At 25.6% G+C, this 20577-nt stretch overlaps 1 protein-coding gene across 3 annotated transcripts; it reads left to right on the forward strand.

The window, feature by feature from the left end:
• Window positions 1-468: 468 nt before the first annotated feature.
• On the forward strand, window positions 469-19515 carry LOC145752192 (uncharacterized). 3 transcript variants are annotated; one of them, XM_082568422.1, is made up of 30 exons: window positions 469-814; window positions 1213-1293; window positions 2017-2173; window positions 2734-2826; window positions 3199-3402; window positions 3829-4006; window positions 4432-4527; window positions 5189-5221; window positions 5632-5709; window positions 6257-6444; window positions 6593-6766; window positions 6829-7212; window positions 7326-7373; window positions 7451-7502; window positions 7938-8011; window positions 8235-8400; window positions 8661-9187; window positions 9363-9423; window positions 9691-9771; window positions 15106-15273; window positions 15566-15709; window positions 15809-15943; window positions 16079-16182; window positions 16361-16621; window positions 16695-16775; window positions 17534-17722; window positions 17972-18109; window positions 18593-18751; window positions 19063-19200; window positions 19276-19515. In XM_082568422.1, the coding sequence occupies exons 1-30, from the start codon at window positions 714-716 to the stop codon at window positions 19378-19380; spliced, it is 4398 nt and encodes a 1465-aa protein (XP_082424548.1). In that variant the 5' UTR covers window positions 469-713; the 3' UTR covers window positions 19381-19515. The 3 variants fall into 3 exon arrangements, with proteins under 3 accessions (XP_082424548.1, XP_082424549.1, XP_082424550.1); XM_082568423.1 differs by lacking the exon at window positions 5189-5221; XM_082568424.1 differs by lacking the exons at window positions 4432-4527; window positions 5189-5221.
• Window positions 19516-20577: the final 1062 nt, after the last annotated feature.

A 20577-nucleotide genomic window follows, 5' to 3' on the forward strand; every position in this document is an offset into this window, starting at 1 on the left:
AAAACTGCTATTACTTCTTAGTGACACTTGTTAAGTAAAATACGTGAAATTATAAGTAAAATAAAAGATAAGATAAGGAAATACAATATAAAATATTTTATGAATGTCTTATATTTGTATAAAATTATTTATAAAAATTTAAACAAAAAATTAATTTTATTTTTTGTAGCTTCGATTTAAGACAAGTTGGCAACTTGCGGTTTTTGATCTTTTTATTTTTGGTGGGGGTGTAAACATAATTTTAAGGGGGTTAAAATTTAATATAAGTTGCATTTTGACCCGTTATATAATTATTCTAAGCAATTGAGGGTGGATTTTATATTTTAACTTAAATTTTAATGGAGTATCTAAACCGGTAAACTTAATCGTATTTAAGTAAATAAGCGATAAAATAAAATCTTCAACCGCAAAATTTACTGCTTTCGAAACCAAAATAAATATTTGTTTTTCGGTATTTAATAGGCATAGTGTAAGCCTTTAGACCTGATATATAGTAATTTATGATATCCAAAGGAATTTACTGAAAAAACTATTAAGTTTTAAGCGACTTACAATGGATGCTACGAATTCGCAGCGATAATTGTTACAACGAATTTAAAAAGTGAGAAGAAATGAACTAATTGGAAAAACAGACGTCAAATCAACTAATTCTATCTGTTAACTGTTTTATTTAAATGTGGTTTGCCTGAAATAATAATTGGAAAGTAATAAAAATGGGAAAAGATCAAGAATTACTTGCTGCTTCTAGAAAGGGTGATTTAGAATCTGTTCAAAAACTTTTAACAGTTAGATCTAAGCTTGCTGTCAGTTTCAGGTAATTAAAAAAAAATTAAATATTTGTTTTTACTTGTTTTAAGTTATTGGCGTTTTGTTTTATAGAAGATTTGCATTAAATAATAAATAGATGTTGTTTATAATGCAGTAGGCTAATAAATTAACTATATAAATACATTTTTATATCGTAATTTTGGAATATATTTACATTTTTATTTTTTCTTAGTGTAACAGTAAAAAACTGGATAGAAAATAAATTATTTTAACATTGTCGTTTTATTGTTAATATATATATATATACAATCAATTTTTCTATTTAAGTTTGTTACTTATTTAGGTTTTTAAAAAAGAAAGTAAAATTTTTGTTTCATAACATTTATTTATTTTTTCTTTTTACTGCTTTTCTAAAACTTAATATTTTTATTTTATTTATTTTAGAATAAAAGTGTCAGCTAATGTTAATTGTCAAGATTTAAGTGGATATACTTCATTACACCATGCAGCTTTAAATGGACATTGGTATGTATATATCACTTTTACATTTTTAAATTAGTTAAAATATATTCTTCATATATATATATGTTTTTAACCGATTATTTCTAAAATAAAATTAGTTGTTTTATATTCGTGAAGAGTTAAATTTTAATAATTCGTGAAGAGTTAAAATATATATACTGTTTAAAATTAGAATTATGGAATTAATTATTTATATTAACAACAATTAAATATTTATTACTTTATTGATTCTCCTATAATTACATGATATTAAAAACCAATTTTAATAAATTAGTCTAAGCTTTAAAATGCAAATATTTGTTAAAAATATAATTTTTTTGGCAATTATGCTTAGATTTATCTTAATTATACAGAATGTTTTATAATTATTTAATTATCTTTTAAGCTTAAGTGTACCGTGTAGGTGTAAAAGTATATAAAATAAATTGTTTTTAAATGTTTGTGGTTTAAAAAAATAAATGGTTTTACCTATTCTTATGTTAAGTAATCTAGTATAGCTATTTTACAAAATTAAAAATGCCCAAATTAAAGGTTTTTTTTTAAAGATTTTTAATCCATTTTTTGAAGTATTATATAGTTAATTAAATTTCCAAAAAAAAAATTGTTTATATTGTCTTACTTAATGGCGCTACAGCCTAAAATTAGTAAGATTTAAACCCAAGACCTTTTGTAGTGAAGCCAAGTGTTTTTACCAGTATAGTTAATTAGATTTAAATTATTTTTTAGTGAAATAGTCGAGTTATTGCTGGAAAATTCTGCCTCGGCAAAGGTATGTGACAATAAAGGTTGCTTTCCGCTACACTTGGCAGCTTGGAGTGGTTATTCTTCTATTGCGCAAGTTCTATTGACCCATGGACCAAGTGTGGCTGCTGTAAATGAAAAGGTGCAAAAAGGATTTTAAAATATTTAAAAAATTAAAAAAAAAATTTTTAAACAAATTATAAAATCATACCATTTCAGCATAAATTATTGGTTTAAGTCGTTGGGTATTAACACTTGAGCTTCTGTGTTCGATTCCCACTGCTTAAATGTCACAAAATTAAGTAAACTGCTTCAAATGGTTTGTTAAGGCCCAAAAATTATCAGAAGAATAAATATTAAACAATACCATCAGGTTAATAATACTTACATATTAAAGAAACATATTTTTTAAAATATTTATTTATCTTTGATGTGGGAAGGTTGTCTTCACGACTTAAACATAGAGTAACATCAGTTACCCCGACCCAATCTCAAGTTGCCTGTGCCAGTTTGGGATAATATAAAATATAAATGCCTACTAATTAAACTGCTGATAAATATTGGCTCAGCAGAAGTTCATACCATTTATAGTGCCCTACTTAAGTACGCTACAGCATGAGAGCAGTGGGGTTTGTACCCAAGACTTCATTTAGTGATATATTGATATAGTTAGTTTAATAAGTTCCTAATTGCTTAATATAGAATGGAGATAACGAAACAGCTCTACATTGTGCCTCACAACATGGACATACAACTACTGTTAAAGTTCTACTTCAGAATGGTGCAGACCCTTCAGTAAGTTTTTTTTTAAATAAAGTTCAATTTTAAAAAAAAAAAAAAATTTTTTTGAAAAATGCTTTATGATTTTATTTTCGTTTAAACAACTGTTTTATGATTTTAAAGGAGTATAAAATTTACAGTTTTTATTGATTAATTATTGAGTGAATGTTTTTAATTTAAATGTTTTTTTCAAATTAAAATCAATAGGTATATTGTCGTTTGAAATATTTTAATTTTAAACTTTTTTTTGTGTAATTCTTTTTTTTTTTTTTAAATTAATTAACATTTAATTTTGTAAAAAGATATTTTATTTAAAAAAGTTTTGGAATTTCTTTAAATTAAAATTTTTTAAAAATATTATCAAAAAATATTTTAATTTTTTTTTAGGTTCGAAATATTCGTGATGAGTCGGCACTTGACTTAGCTTGTCAGTATGGCCGTTTGACTGTTGTCACAATGTTGTTGCAAAGTTGTCCGACTTTACTCCAACGGTCGCCCGACTGTTTTTCTCCTCTTCATCTTGCATCCAGGAACGGACACAAGGAAGTTGTGGAGTTGTTGCTTGCTCATGGAGCTGATATTAATGGAGTGGTATGTGGGAAAAAAAATTTTAATATTTAGAAAATTTATCTATGGGAAGTGGTTGATATTGGCAGCATGGTGTAGTGGTAAGACTATGGTGTAGTGGTCAGACTAGTTGGACTAACGACATAAGGCATGGTGTAGTGGTAAGACTAGTTGGACTAACGACATAAGGTCCTGGGTTTAATCCCGACTTCTCTCATTTTGTAGCGCCTTTTAGTAAGGCGATATAAGCGGTATGAACTCCTGCTGAGCCAATACTTAATCAGCAGTATAATTATCAGGCAATTATAATCTATTATATCCCAAACTGCTAAAGACAACTCGAGACTGGGTCGGAGTAACTGATGTTACTCTATGTTTAGCTCGTGAAGTTTGCCTTATGATATTGAGGTTAAACAAATTTAAAAAAATATTTACAAAATATATTTTTAGGGTGAAAATGGGACAGCATTACACGAAGCTGCCTTGTTCGGAAAATTAGAAGTAGTCAAGTTATTATTAGAAAGAGGAGCAAACCCCCATTCTTTGGACCCACAGAATCGAACTGCCCTAGAGTTAGTGAAACAAATGGATACCAATATGACGAGAAATATATCACAACTTATTTTAGGTAAAAAAAACTAAAAAATTTTTTTTTTGTAAAAATGCTTGTTTATGGTGGATTAAAATTACAACAGGATATGTGTTCTTGTATATATGTTGTTATTGTAACAATGCTAGCATTGTTTATGAATATAATAATGTTGTTAACTGAATAATGTGTACTGACTACTTGGTGGTAGTATTAATAAACGTAGGAACTAAAATTTTTATCAAAAAAATTTTTAAATTTTTTTCTCTAAAATTTTAATTTGCGATTTTAGATTTAATTTGTTAGATGACAATACTAATTACAATTATTTATTCACATTTAGTTAATTTTTTAATTTGATTATAAGCACTTCGCACAATTTTGAAATAAAAAAAATATTAAAAAAGTGTTTAAAAATTTTTTTTTACGATTTTTTTTAAATTTGTCATCAACAAAATCTTTAGCTCGTTTACAAGATGGCGATGATTATGAGTTTGTAGAAACTCCAAAAATTTCAGCAAATCTTGATTCTCCTCATACCTATATGGATATGGCCAAAGGTGAATTTGCAATAACCCCAGTTTTTTTACCCCCTATATTTTTTGGGGTGATTTGATTCGACTAACCCCTATTTTTAACATGTTTTACTGCAATGTTTATATTTTAATCCTTTTTTAGGGGGTTTGGTTTTAGTACCCCATTTTTAACTTTTTGTAATTTTGTATTTAATTACCCCGAATTTACCCCTATTTTAAAAGGGCGTTTGCTTATTTTACTAACCTATATTTAGGGCGTTTAAATTAGTATAATGTTTTGGTGTATATTCTTTTTCCCTTAAGTATATTAGTAATACAGGAAATTGTAAAAAAATTATTTTTCCTTTTAACGTTTCCTATATATTCACAATCTCAAATTTCTGTTCAAATTTTTTTATTAACAAATGTAAATTTTAATATGTTATTTAAATTAAAAAGCAGTTTAAATTTTTAAAAAATTCTTAATTTTTATAAATAAACTTAAAAAAAAACACAAAAAAATAAAACATATATTTATTTTAATTTATTATCTTTTAGTGTAGTTACATTAAACTCTTACTTATTTCACTTTTTGCATGGAATGATCATTATCACTTATAGCTGTTCGCACAAATTGTTCACTTTTTTGTATTTACTAAACATGATGTAATGGTGTCAAGAACTAATTTGGTGTTTTTTGTTTTAGCATTTCTCGAAAGATCTATGACCTCGCATAAAAGTAAGTTTTAAATATGAGTATTTAAAATTTGATTTTTCGTGCATGCGCATGTTGATTGTGATAATAATTTCTTTTTTTTGATTTTTTAATATATGTATGTAAAAATATTTATTCGTCCTCAATGTGGAAAGGTTGACTTTACAGCCTAAGCATAGAGTAACATCAGTTACCCTGACTCAGTCTCGAGTTGACTTTGGCAGTTTGGTATATTATAGATTATAATTCCCAAAAAACTAAGCTGCTGATTAAGTGTTGGCTCAGCAGGAGTTTATACCATTTATAGCACCTTACTCAAGAGCGCTACAGCTTGAGAGCAGTGGGGATCGAACCCAGGACCTCATTTAGTGTATCTAATTACAGAAAAGGTAGATTTTTATTCCAAAAAATACCGAAATTATAAATTTTTGTAGATGCTGTTACAGTTAATGTCCAACCAAAATGGAATGAAGTTGAAAATACGTCGAATAAAATGAATTCATCTAATACAAGTATAAATATTATTATTTTAACTATTAACATTTAAACTTAATACTTTTGTATAATAAAATGGTTTTATAATTTTTTTTTAATAAATTGTTTTAAAAATTTTTTTGGATTTTATTTTTGTAAACCGACTGCATGATGTAGTGATCAGAACACTTGCCTTCACTACATGAGATCCTGGGTTTGATACCCACTGATCTCATGCTGTAGCGTCCTTAAGTAAGGTGCTATAAACGGTATGAACTCCTACTGAGCCAGCACTTAATCAGCAGTTTAATAATCGGGCAATTATAATCTATAATATCCCAAACTGTTAAATTTAACTTGTCACTGGGTTGGGGTTATGGTTGTTACTCTATGTTAAAGCTGTAAAATCGACCTTTCACTTTAAGGATAAATAAATATATAAAGAAAAATAAATTACTTAAAAACATAACAAATCTATAAAACAGCCAATTTTGGACATTAAAAAAATAAGAAATAAACTAAACTTTCTATTAAAAAATTAACTTAAAAAAATTGTTAAAATAATTTTTTTTTTTTAAATCTCAGGCACTCCTCAAACAAGTCTTCATCGGAGCAGAAAAGGAGGATTCAGTTTACGGAGGAGTTCTTCTGCGAGGAGCACAAAATCTCTTCCTCGTCTTCCTTCCTCCAGGTCGTTATCTTCTGGACTCGATTTATCTTCTACGGAGCAGTTTCGGCAACGACATCCATCGACAAACATGTTTCCAGCACTTGTAAAAAAAAAAATAAAAATAAAAAAAAAATTTAATAAAAAAATTTTTAATAAAAAAATTTTTAATAAAAAAATTTTTTTTTTGGAAAATTTAAATAAAATATAAAAACGTTTATTCAAATAAATCTTCAATTTTTAAAATTTTTTAGCCATTCTCTTTACCCACTACACCCCTTCTATCTTTTTCAACAAAACAACTCCCTAAGGGTGAAGAAATCCACCCTGTACCCCGCAAAAGAAGGTTATCATTAAGAGCCCCCCATACCCAAAGCATGTTTCAAAGTAGTACAACAACCAAAGAACTGGAGTTTATGTTAAGAAAGGTAAATTGTTTTTTTTAATTAAATTTTTAGACATTTTTTTAATTATTTTGTTATTTTTACAGAATAAACCACATGATGAAAAACCACCATTTAAATATAAAGAAAAAATAAAACCATCAGAAAATGTACCATTAAAAGTGGTTGTAAAAACACCAGAACTGCCAGACCAGAAAACACCATTAAAACCAGACCAAAAAGCTGCACTTAAAATGGGACCAAAAACTATAAAAACACCAGAAGAACCAAAAATCATTCAAACACAAGTGAAGCTGGTGGAAAAAACACCAAAGCAACCAGTTGAAATAACACCATTAAAAATACCATCCCCTGGTGTTTCAAATAAACCAAAGAAACCAGTTCGAAGTAAATTCTCGGTGTCGTCAATATTAACACCATCCCCACCACCAATACCACCAAAACCATTTAAAAGAACAACCAGTTCCCAGGTTGGTGTTTTTACATTTAAAAAAATTTTGTAAATTTTTAGATTTTTTGTAAATTAAAATTTAAAAGTTAAATTTTTAATTTATTTTTATAAATCATATTTTTTTAATTACAGGGACAATCAAGCAATCATAACACAGCAGCACTAACAACATCATCTAGTGTAAGAAAAATAAAATAAATAAATAATTTTATATTTAATTAAAAGAAAATTTAAAATTCAAATTTCGATTTTTTTAGGATGCTTTTGAAGAAGAAAATAATCAAGTAGAAGAAGCTGTCTATGCAAATTGTAAATATTTTAAAATTCAATAACTTTTAAAAATATTATTATTAAAAAACTCGCACCGGCAGCGTGGTGTAATGGTTAAAACACTTGGCTTCAATACATGAGGTTTTTAGTTTGATCCTCACTGCTTTTATGCTGTAGCGCCCTTGAGTGAGGCGCTATAAATGGTATAAACTCCTGCTAAGCCAGCACTTAATCAGCAGCATAATTAATAGACAATTATAATCAATATTATCTCAAACCCCTAACGGCAACTTGAGACTGGGTCGGGGTAACTGATGTCATTCTATGTTAAGGTTCTGAAGTTGACCTTTTTACATCAAGGATAAATAGAAGTAAAAAAAAATTATGCCAAAAAGATATCGCAATTTTTATGTAGGGGTAGTTTTATAATGTTTTTAATTTATTTGTATTGAGGATAAACTTTTATTATTTTAGATGAGAGTTATGACCCTGATGTGCCCCCCTCACCTTTTACAGCCATGGCACTTATTTCAAACACTTTGCAAAAGGTAAAAAACAAAAGTAAACACTTTTTATAATTGTGGTAGACACTTTTTTATAATTTTGGTTAACATTTTTTTACAATTTTAGTAAACACTTTTTTTATAAATTTTTTGGTAAACAGTTTTTTAATATTTTAGTAAACACTTCTTTGAATATTTTGGTAATCACCTTTTTTTTAATTTTGGTAGACACTTTTTTATAGTTTTAGTAAACATTTTTATTTTTTAGGCCATTTCTCAAGAAAATTTATTCGAAGATAATAACTCAGTTTTTGAGAATCCAAATCATGAATTTACAGATAATCCGAGCGTTGTAATTTCAAACGAAGATAATGTAGTTTTGTATGATAATATTAACTTGCCATTTGCTGATGATATTGAACAAGAAAAATTAGGTAAAATACACAAATTTTATATAAACAATATTTAATTTTTTGGGTATTAATTTAGGTTAATCTTTTTTTTGTTAATTTTATTGTAAAAAAGTTTGCTGTTTTGACTTGTTCAAGCTATCTGTAACCACAGGGCTCAAGGGTGAATAATGTGGCTTTGGTGGGATTTGAACCACAAACCTATTGGCTTGTAGTCTGATGTCGTGACCGGTATAGTATACCACATTACCAAAAATGTTTAATTTTTTTAATTTTATTTACAGGAGAAAATATAGAGACAGCATCACCTAGTGACCAAAAACCTGCAAAACCAATTTCCAAACCATCTGTGCCAAAACAACCAACGAAAACACCAAAAATTTTGCCAAATTATTCAAATATTTCAATCGTTAGTCAAGAAGTTGACATTTCTGAGGAAAATTCAGAAAAATCGACAATTTTATTAAATGATGATTTTAAAAAAGTGACGATTGAAGACGATGAAATATCTGAAAGTGCGACCAAAAATAATAATATGCAATCTGAAAATTTCTATGAAAATATGACCAAATATCAAGAAAGCAATAAAGACGCAAACGATGCAGTATTTTTTAACGAAAACTCTAAATTAGACGATAAAGTTACTGAAAATGATTTTACTGAAACAGAAATTATTCAATCCCCGATTAGTTTTGTCGAAGTAAAAAACGCAAGAATATTAAGCACAAAAAGTTCGGACACAAATCAGTCAAGTCCTCAATTTGTACAACAGAAGTTATCGACAAGTTCATCAACACAACAAAATAACGAAGTAAAAATTTTTTTTGTTTTTTTTTTAATGAAAATATTTTTTCTCGACTTTCTAGCAATGGGGATTGAACCCAGAACCTTGGGTCTTTATAGCATAATATATAAATAATAATATTTTGCAATTTTTTTTTTATTTTATTGCAAAAATTAAAAATTTTTTTATTATTTTTTTGTAGGATAGTCACAGTATTAAAGATGAACTACATTTGCCCCCGAGAATTAACAGCGAATTAGATGGTAAGTACTTTAATTTTAGTAAACACTTTTATTTGTAAAATGGTAGTAAACACTTTCAATTTTAGTTAACACTTTTTCTGTAATTTTGGTGAACACTTTCAATTTTAGTTAACACTTTTTTGTAGTTTTGGTAAACACTTTTAATTTTAATAAACACTTTTTATATTTTAGTAAACACTTTTTTTTAACTTTGGGTTGACTTGTTTAATTTAAATTTTTTAGTAAGTACTTTTTTATAGTAAACACTTTTTTTGTTTATATTTAAAGGCAGTATAGAGGATTGGGACGATCAACTTTCCGACAGAACCGAAGATTTTGAAATTCCGCGGGAAGTCAGAAAATTTAGAGGTAAGAAATTTTTTTTTTAATTTTCCGAACCTCTTTTTAAAACTTAAATTTATACAAAATGTGTTTTTATTATATTTTAATTAATTTTTTTTTCTATTTAAAAAACACATTTTGTTTAAATTTAGGTTTTTAAAAAAGAAAATCTGATGAAAGAATATAATGTGCTGTTTATTTAAAATGTTTAAATAATTGTTTTTAAATAAATTAATACGCGAATTGTCATAATTTTTAGTGTTTTTTTTAAAGCTGTATTATTTAACTAAAAATTTTTTTGTTACTTTAAATATATAAATATGATGTTTTTAAAAAAGTGCAAAAAATTGTATTATTTTAACCCAAAAAAATAATAAATTTATAAAAAAAATGTTTAACAATATAAAAGTTTAAAAAAAGGAATTTTTTTGTGTCTGACTCATAAATTAAGTGCTTAGCAAGAGATTTAACAACTGTAAAATTGAAATTTTTTTAAACTAAAAAAATTGGACTAAAAAAAATAATAAAATTTGATTTTAATTTTTTTTTGTAATATTTTATATAAAATATAACTGTGCTAATTTTTATAAATTTTAATTTTTTCAATATTAAGTTAATAATATTTAGTTTATAGAATATAGATTAAATATTTTTAGCAGTTTTTAGAGTAAGTTATTAAGATATATATCTCAAAATTAGTGTTTAAAAAGTAAATTTATTTTTATATCAAACATTTTTTTTTAACTGGTAAAAATACTTTAAAACTTGAAATTTAAAGAGTGGTATTAACCTACTTATCTATATATGACGCATATTTACATGTGTTTGTGACGTAATAGTTAACAATTGAAAACTCAATTGAAAAATTTTTTTAAAAAAATTTGGAAACAAGTTTCTTAAATTTTATTTATTTTAATATTTTTTAATCCAAAAAAAAACAATTTTTAAAAATTAAAAATAACATTTTTGTTTCAAAGCCCTATAACTTTAATATGCAGTCAAGCATAAAAATAAATATTTTGATAAATAAATGTAGTTGAACTAAGGTCACGCCCCAGCGAATACTACATTACATGGGTTCCTTTTGTTATATTTGTCGAAAAAAAAATTATTTTCGTTACAAATGTGTTAAAAATATTGTAAAAATTTTTTTTTTTAAAAAAAAGACAAATTTAATATAGAGCATATGCATTTATATAGTAAAAATAAAGTGTATTTAGATATAATAAAATTGCAGAATAATGTAGAATATTTTAGTAAATGATTTTTTTTTGCATTTTTAATTTTATAAAAAATATCATTTTTTTGAGTTGGAATTTTAGTTTATTTTTATGCTTAGATATCGTGTATTTGCTTAACCTATATATGGTGATATAATGAGTAAACAAGGCTTATATTCACACAAGATTAAGCTGTTTAACGGGTTTTGTGGTAAAAGATTATGGCGAAATTTTTTTAATGATTTTTGAAAAACAGTTTTTTAAAATGTCAGCAAAAATATTATATTGAAATATTTGTATTTGAATTGTTATAACAATTAGGGTGTGTGAATAAAATGCTATTAGATTTTATTAACATATTTTTTTAATTTAACTAATTAACTATTATGTTTTAATAATTAAGAGTGTCGTTTTTATTTTATCACTATATTGATGACGATAGGTCACGTGATATTGGACGTAATTACACAGCTGGTAATTTGAACAATGCTGTTTTGTGACGTCATGGAGGGAAAAAATGACTGATTGCTACCTAGCTTCCGTATGAGTTTTAAAAATAAATTTTGAATTGCGTTAAAAAATTGCAAGTCAGAAAAGGGGGAAAAAAAATTGTAGATTTTGGTCAGAAAATGCGTAAAAGAATATTTAAATTTATTTATAAAAATGATTTGTACACTTGAACCCTATATTTAGTCAAGTTATTTAGGTATTCCAAAAATATTTGTTAAAATTTTTTTATAGAGTAGTTTCTTATTTCAAAATATGACGCAGCGATATCGCTAAATCGAATATAAAAATTTATTTTTAGAAATTAAAAACTAGGTTTCTTTTATAAGTAAGCATATTATACGATAAAGTATATACTTAAAAGATTAGTAATACATTTTATAACAGTTTAAATAAGGTAGTAGAGTACAAAAAGTATTTTAATTTTGGGAAAAAATATGTTTTTTTTTCAAATTTTTTTTTAAGATAAATATTTTTGAGCGAATTTTTTTAATTAAAAACTACGAAAAACAAGATAACATAATTAGTAATACTTTATATTTAGTCAACGTATTAAGGTATTTAACGTAAGTGTTAGTTCGTTGATTGTTTAACGTAGCCTCTGGGCGAGATTAAATCAAGTTTTAAACTGTTTTTTGTTCGATTTACTCTCGGTTATTTTGTGTGTGTTAATTACAGATTAAGATTCGTAATTGTAACAATTTTCAGCTGTTAGAAGGCTGTAGAAATAGTTGTCATTTTTGCGCATTTTAGAAAAAAAAATTTACACTTTTATGTTAGTTTTTTTGGGTTTTTAAAACATTTAATTTATTTTAGGCCCGTAGACCAGTTTTAAATGAAAATAATTTTAGAATAACATGTACTTTTTAAATAAAAATTAATTTTTACAGTCTATATTTAAAATATCATAACTTAGTCAATTTAGACCTTATAGAAAAAAAAATTATGTCAAAAATTTTAAATTTTAAAACATATTTTTTTATTAAAACAATAAAAATTTTCGATATATTTAAAAAAAAAGGCAATTAAAAACGACGTAAACAAATTAGGAAAACAGGCATAGTAATTGTAATGTCAAAATACAATATTTATTTACCTTATATGTATTATCGAAATCGTGTTTTGCGCGAAATTTCTATTTTTAAATTTGACGCAGACAAAAGTGTTTTGCTATACCTGATACATGGGGTTGCTAGTTTTCAAGTGTTTTTCTTAGGTTTTTAAATGTGTTTTGTAACTAAATTTAATTGTTTATTTTAGTAATTTTTTTTTTAATTTTAGGAAAATTTTCCAAATTTTGTAAAAGCGCGCATATTTAAATTATTTTTTTTTTGTGTTTAAATTTTCAATTTTTTTGCAAAATTTCGAAAGATTTTAAATATTACTTTTATCAAAGACTATTAATTAATACTTGCTTTCAAAAAACAAATTTCAAAGCGCATAATACTATTGTGGTTAAAATACTATTTAATATTATAGTCCAACGTACTTTTGCAATTAAAAACTTACGTATTTTGAGTTAAATTATAGTTTAAATAACGTAAGATACGTATACAAGTTGTAATTATATACTTGATCGTGTCACACTATTAATTATATGTTTTAAATTTAATTTTATTGGGTAAAAAAATCAAAATAATAAAATTTTAAAATTTTAAATTTAGGTAGTTACGCATTTAATAAGGTTTAATATTAGATTAAAAATTTATTTTTAAAATTTTTAATTAACTAAAAACTACAATTTTTGGACATTTAAATTGTTTTTTTAAGCATACTTACAGTACACTTAACTACTTATATATCAGCGATATTTAAAATTTAAAAAAGGAATGCGATATTTTGTACACATCGCTTATATTTGTTATTTTTACTAAGTGCACGTACGAACTAGGACAAAATATGTTTATTTAACAACACTGTTACATTATCTCTCTGTAGTTAAAATACATTGTTAGCATAGGAAAATCTTAAATTTTACGACTACAGGCAGTAAATGTATAGTTTTAGTAGATTTTTAATATAGCTAGAAAGAATTTATATTAAGTAATACTAAAAAAATGGAATTCGTGTTTTAATATTTGTTGAATTTTTTTTAGATTTAAAATTTTTTTTTTAAGTTTTTTAAAATGGAAATTTCAAATTGTTTTTCTGATTTATGTTTCGGATACAAAATCTCACAAAATTGTTTTGCAAAAGGTAAAAAAATCAAATTATAACAACATATTAACCTAACTATTAAGAAAATTCAATATGCAATATTATAATATAACATTTGTTAACAATTTATATTTTTTAAAGTTTAAAATAATATTAACTTAAGCCTACGTGCAACAACCCAATATAAATAATTCAACATTTTCCTGCTGCCAATTTCATGAAAAATAAATGACCCAGTTTTCTTATGCATTATTACGTAGGGTCCTCCTTTTTATGACGTCATAAATCGCCGATAATCAATTTATCGATTAAAAAGGGGATTGTTAGCGTTAAGCCTATGCATTATTACAGTGAATTTTTACGCGTGATTTTTAAAATTTCACGTAATAAAAGTTAATCTGAGTCTTCTGTTATATAAAAACGCGGTTACCCAGAGTGTATTGTGCAGTTTTTATATAGCAAATAATGATATAGGTAAAATTTCAACACGTTTTTTGTATGGCAAAGAGAAAGGCACGTTTTGTATTTTCAGTGAGCGCTCATACTTTAATACCTCGTTTTTTTGTAATTTTATTACAGGTAATAAAAAGTTGTTGTATAGTTGATAGCATAGTTAGTATGTTGTATGTTTTAGGCTGTAGTTAAGAGTGATGTAAAGGCTTAAAGTATTGCGTTTTTTTTAGGGAAAGTTTATGAAATTTTTAAGTTTTATTATAATAATATTGAACAATTTGGTATATAAATATTAATTTTACTGTTTTTATTTTAACTTGAGATATAAAAAAGTGATGTTTTTGTTAAATTTAGTAAATATTTTATTTATTGTGTTTGGTTATTCTTTAAATTAGGGCGTAAAATTTTAAAAAGGAAAACTGTTTTTTGATTGGTTAATATTGTTTAATGTTATATAATTATTTTTTAATATATTGTTTAATTTTTCATTGTGTATTTATAGATGTATTTTAGAGATAATTTTTTTATTTTTTTAGGATAAATTTTACGAAATAGTAATACCTAAATAATAGTTTTAATAAAATTATTTAGAATTTTTTGCGCAATATGGAATTGCAATATAAGTCTTCTAATATAGGTACGTCTGCTAAAAAAATCATTTTATTTTTATTTTTTCATTGTTTAATTAAAAATTTATGTTTTTTGAGTTTTGTTTTTTCATTTGAAATATTCATATAGCTGAGTCATTGTTTTTATTTTATTATATTTTAATTTTTAATTTATTTTATTTTGTGTATTTTTGTAATTTCGATTTTATTTTGATTTTTGTTTAAATCATGAAATTGTTTTTTGCCTGGCTCCTTCTCCATTCATATTTTTATTTAAGTTTTAATTTTATTTAGCTTAAAAATATTGGTATTAAAATTTTGTTAAATTTAAAATAATAAAAAAACTAAATTGAGATAATGAAAAATTATATAAAAAAAAAAGAAAAATTTTTTAAATTTTTATTAATTTAATTTAGGGTTAATGCGAGGGGCAAGTTTTAAGGGTCAACAACCGAACTACAAAAACAACTCCTCACCCTACACTTCGGCAAGCTTGTTAAAGTCGACCCCGCAAATGGAGAACACTTTGGGGGAATCCCCTGGCTCTAGTGTGGTTTTGACCGACGATGAAAATAAAATGACCGGTAAAATTTTTAAAAATTTTTGTCAACTCATTTTATACTTTTTTAAATAAATTTTTTTTGTTTTTATTATACTCGTCAATAGACCTACAGTTGGAATTTTAATTGTTGTAATATTCTTGCACTCAACTAATATTTGCTTGTAATAATTTACTCAAGCACCACAAATGGCAGTTTTATTTATTTTGTAGGCCTATTAATAGGACACATATATATACCAGTTACTAAGCTCTAATAAATTTTTTTTTGAACTTTAAAATTTTTTAACAAATATATTTAATTTATTTTTTTATAGAACCTCTTGCTGCAGATATTTGTGATACAAACAACAATAATTCAATTTCGTCTGGGAAAGAAAGTTCAATATCATCATCAGATGAAATTGCGATACCTGATTTCAACACAATCTATAACACTGTATCTGAAGTTAGATCACAAAGTAGATTAAATCAAAAAAAATTTTTTTATTATTTTTGCGAAAAAAAATTTAATACCAAATTTTTTAAATTTTTTTATTAAAATTTTTTCGAATTTTTAGGTCAATCTAACTCAGAAGCAGGAGATGAATGGAAACAGATAGCAAATATAATGGCTTCAATTAGTGTTGATGAATCAACCAAAGGTTCAGTTTATGCAAAGGAATTTGAAGAAACATTTTGGAAGATTATGACCGGTGATTTTTTATATTCTTTTAAATTTGTCCTCGATGTAAAAGAAATGCCGACTTCACAGCCTAAACATAGAGTAATATTTGGTACCCTGACCCAGAAACTTTATTAAATCTAACTTTTTAATTTAACTTTTTAAGGTTCAGAGTTGCCACGTCAAATGAGCACATGGCTCTCTGATTTGGGGCTTTCCCAATATGAGACAGTTCTAGTAGGAAATGGTTTTGATAATGTCGATTTTTTGGTAAGTTTTTTTGAATTTTTTTAAGTACAACAGCAAGAAAGCAATGGGAATCGAACCAAGGACTTTATGTAGTAAAGCATTTTTAGTGGGCCCTGTATCATGAAAGCAGTGGGGATCAAACCCAGGACCTAACGTAGTATAACATAGTAAAAAAAATATCATTTTTTTTAATTTTTAGGCCAATGATATTTTAGAAGAACAAGATTTACTAGATATGGGAATTCCGGAATTTTCACATCGACGACAATTAATCGAAAGTTCTAAAAATCTTTCCCAACTGAAACCATTATCTCAAATGGACCATTCTAGTTTACCATTAACCATTACTGAATGGTTGATTTCATTAGATTTGCCAGTAAATTATTCTGATTTATTTAATATAAGTGACGGAGATTTTATTGGACAGTTATATAATCTACACGAAAATGAAATAAAATCGGTAATTTTTTTTTTGCATTTATTAAAAAAAATTAAATTTATTTAAATAATTTAAAAATTTAATTTTGTTTCAGATGATTCCAAAAAGAGGACATTTCAAGAGGATTATGACATCACTTAGACCAAATATGGATCAATTTAATTCAAGTTATCAGGTAATTAAAAACCTAAATTCACAAAATATTTTTTTAGCAATTTTGTGAAATTCTAAAATTTTATTTATAAAAGCATAAACTAATTACTACTTAATTATTTAATATCATATCCCAAACCACATTTTATATAATAACTTACATTTACTCTCGTTTTCTCATTAGTTTATTTATCAAATATCAAAAATAATTGCCCAATTATTAATAATTAAATATGATATACTAACCGGTAATTAAATAAAATCTGAACCTAATCCATTAAGTTAAACTACTTATTAGGTTAACTGAGTAATCCTAACTACACAATATACAGGAAATGACGTTTTATATAGTTTCCTTTACACTAGTTTAGGCCCTGCAGACTTTTTTTAGTTTTATTTGAAAGCTGACGCAAAAAAGTTTTGCAGATAGTAGTGTATGTAATATAGAGAGTATTATTCATTATAGTAATAAGCTATAGTATATAGTATAGTTAGGAATATAGCTAAGGTATATGTGATGTATTTATAAGTCAGTTTTTAATAATTTATGTGGTTATTATATTAGTATTGTTGTGTTGTATATTATTAGTTTAGATATGCATATGTAAATTTATTAATTTAGGTATTTTGTTTAAGTATGTTTGTAGAAAAGGTCATATTTTTGACTTTTTTCTTAATTTAGTGTTTTTTTTGCTAGTTTCTTGCAAGAGTTTTAAAATTGTTTAACTTTAGAAGATTGTTAATATTAAAAAAAAGGTTTAAATAAAATTTAATTTTAAGTTAAAATCGACGTGGAAGTCGACGGAAAATATTAAACAACCGAAAAAAAGTGAAAAAATTCGATCCCGAATTAATTCTGCTCCTGGCCATCAAATAACGCCGGATATTACCTTAAAGAAAAACTCGAAATTAAACGAAAATCATCAGTTTCCTGTTTATTTAGAAATTGAAACATCAGAAAAAGAAATGGTAAAATTAAATATGATTTTTTATGCCCTTTTTTTTAAACTTTTAGACCAAATAATGTAAATTTGTATATTATTTTTTATATTTTAAACTAAAATATATAAAAAATAATTGAATAACTTTAACTTTTAATTTTTCTTATCAAATTTTAATTTTTAAAACTAACTTTTTTAGTTCATTTTTCCAATTTTTGTCATCATTTTAAACTTTTTATGCTATTTCAAATTAATTTGTTTTTACTTTTATATTTAGGCAGAACCGACTTCTAATAATATAAAACAAAACCTGATATTAAGACCTCCGAATGAAACTAACACCGAAGTAACAGTTAGTTCTTGGAGGCATTCTTCCGAGACTCTAATTAACGGAAACTGTAACTACCAGGCATACGTAAGTTCATTTAAAGTTTTATATTGACGGTTATTTTTTTACTCCAAAATTGATAAAGTTAGTGTCACTGAACACAAAAATGGTTTTAACTTTAAATAATTTTACTTATTTTTCAAGTTATACAACTTTTAAAAAAAAATTTTAAATTAATTAAAAAAAAAAAGGAAAGCCCTGTTTGTGATGACATAGATAGTACTAGCTTGTATACATTTACTACGCTATTTGGTATTTCTACGTCACACTAAAAAATGGTAACCTGGTTTTGGGTATTCATTATTTCTAATATTTTTTGAAATTAAATTATAAGTACCACAGACATTTTTTAGAAGTTATAAAGCAATTTTGTGATTCAGTGTCAACCATACTAACATGCTATATACAGCATCACTTGCAAAGTTGCAAAACTCTTCAATATAGCACTCTAAAAAGCTCTTAATCATAATTTTATAAATATTTTTTAAAAATATTTATTTTGTTTTTTAGTATCTTGGTTCGATGTTAATTCAAGAGTTAAAAGGAATAGAATCGACAAGAGAGGCTTGCACCAAAATGAAAAAATCAACCGGTGCTATGAAAAAAATTCCAACTATCACACTTGCTATTAATTATAAAGGAGTTAAATTTATCGACTTCAAATCAAAGGTATTTTTTGTTTTAAAACCTTTTTAATTTATTTATACTTGATGTAGGAAGGTCGACTTCACAGTCTAAACATAAAGTAACATCAGTTACCCTGACTCAGTGTTGAGTTGCCTTTGCCAATTTTGGATATTATAGATTATAATTACCCGATAATTATACTGCTGATTGGTTTTGGATCAACAGGAGTTTATACTTTTTATAGTGCTTTACTTAAGGGCACTTTGATACGTAATCAATGGGGATCGAACCTAGAATATCAAAAAACTTATTTTAAGAAATATGTTATTTATATTTTTTAATTTTTCTTACAGCATGAAATAGCTGAGCACGAAATCCGAAATATTTCATTCACATCTCAAGACACCCATGACCTTTCGACCTTTGCTTACATCACCCATGACACGAGGACAGGTCACCATTATTGTCACGTGTTCAGGGTCACGACCTTGGTATGTGTTTTTGTAAAATTTTTAGGAAATGAAATAAAAATGTTTTTAATTTAAATTCAATATTTATGTTTTTAGGATATGGCCTACGAGATAATTTTAACTTTAGGTCAAGCTTTCGAAGTTGCTTACCAAATGATTTTAAACGAAAAATCAGCTTCGCATCCAAACGAAAAATCTTAACTTGTACACTTTTTATTTCTATTAAAATCTAGTTTTTATTTTCCATTTTTTTCTTTCTTTTTTTACTGCCAACAATGGTATTATTTTATGTTGTTAATATTATGAAATTTTATTGTTAATACAACAAAAATTGTTACTAAATAGGTCTAGGTTTTTATATGAAATTTCTTTAACTTTTGTGCTTTAAGACTGGGGTAAATATGTTATTAATAGTTTAGGTGTGGAGTTTTTAAATTTATTCTAGGGGTTACTTATTTAAGGGGGCTAAAAATATTCTTTTTAAAAAGATGAATTTCTTTGGGATTGCCTATTCTGTTGGTAAGTATTTTGTCAGTAAATTGGGTTTAAAAATACCTTGGTTTACCCATTTTTAAGGTGCAGGGCATCTTAGGGGTGGGCTTTTCCAGAAGGGTAAGTTTTCTATAAGGGTTAAAATACTGGGGTTTACCTATTCCAAAGGTTGGTGTTCTAGGGGGTGAGTATTAAGGTTAAAGGGGGTTATTTGTTGTAGTGCCAAAATATTACTGGTCACTGTTGGTGGCAGAGAGCAGTTTAAATACAAAAATGTCACATTTCAGGTTTTCAATAAAACGAAAAACCAAATTCCTATAATTACTGGTTATTAGTTCCGCGAAATATACAGCTCATATTTGATTATATATTTCGCTGTATTTTGGGAATGTAAATTATGATAATTTTTCGATAAAATACGTGTTTAAATGTAAGTTATAAATTCCTTGAAATTGATTAAAATTTACGATACCAAGTTCAACGATTTTTGACAAAAACTATAAATTTTTACTTTTTGTAGAGTTTACATTTTAAATAATTAACAATTTTACATTTTTAATGAATATATATACTTAACATATGCAGTTTAAAATGTATTTAAAACAACTGAAGCTCTATATGACATTACCAGCTCTTTTTAAATTACAATACAGCGCTTTTTGAGTTAAACTTGCCCTAAAACAAAACGTTTACTTTAAAAAAAACTACGCAGACTAAAAAATAAAAGCGCGCCAAATGGATTTTCATTGGAATGATTGTTAGTTCCACTGTTACGACATAACATTTGTATTGTGATTTCGTTGTTACGTGATTATTAACTATAATAGAGTAATACTTACTAACTTATTTAGTTAGGTAGCAGGTAGTTGATGTATAATATTGCAGATTTATGAAAAATGGTGGTTT

The sequence above is a fragment of the Corella eumyota genome, chromosome 5 (genome assembly GCF_963082875.1).
Source record: "Corella eumyota chromosome 5, kaCorEumy4.1, whole genome shotgun sequence".
In the NCBI taxonomy this organism is placed as follows: Eukaryota; Metazoa; Chordata; class Ascidiacea; order Phlebobranchia; family Corellidae; genus Corella; species Corella eumyota.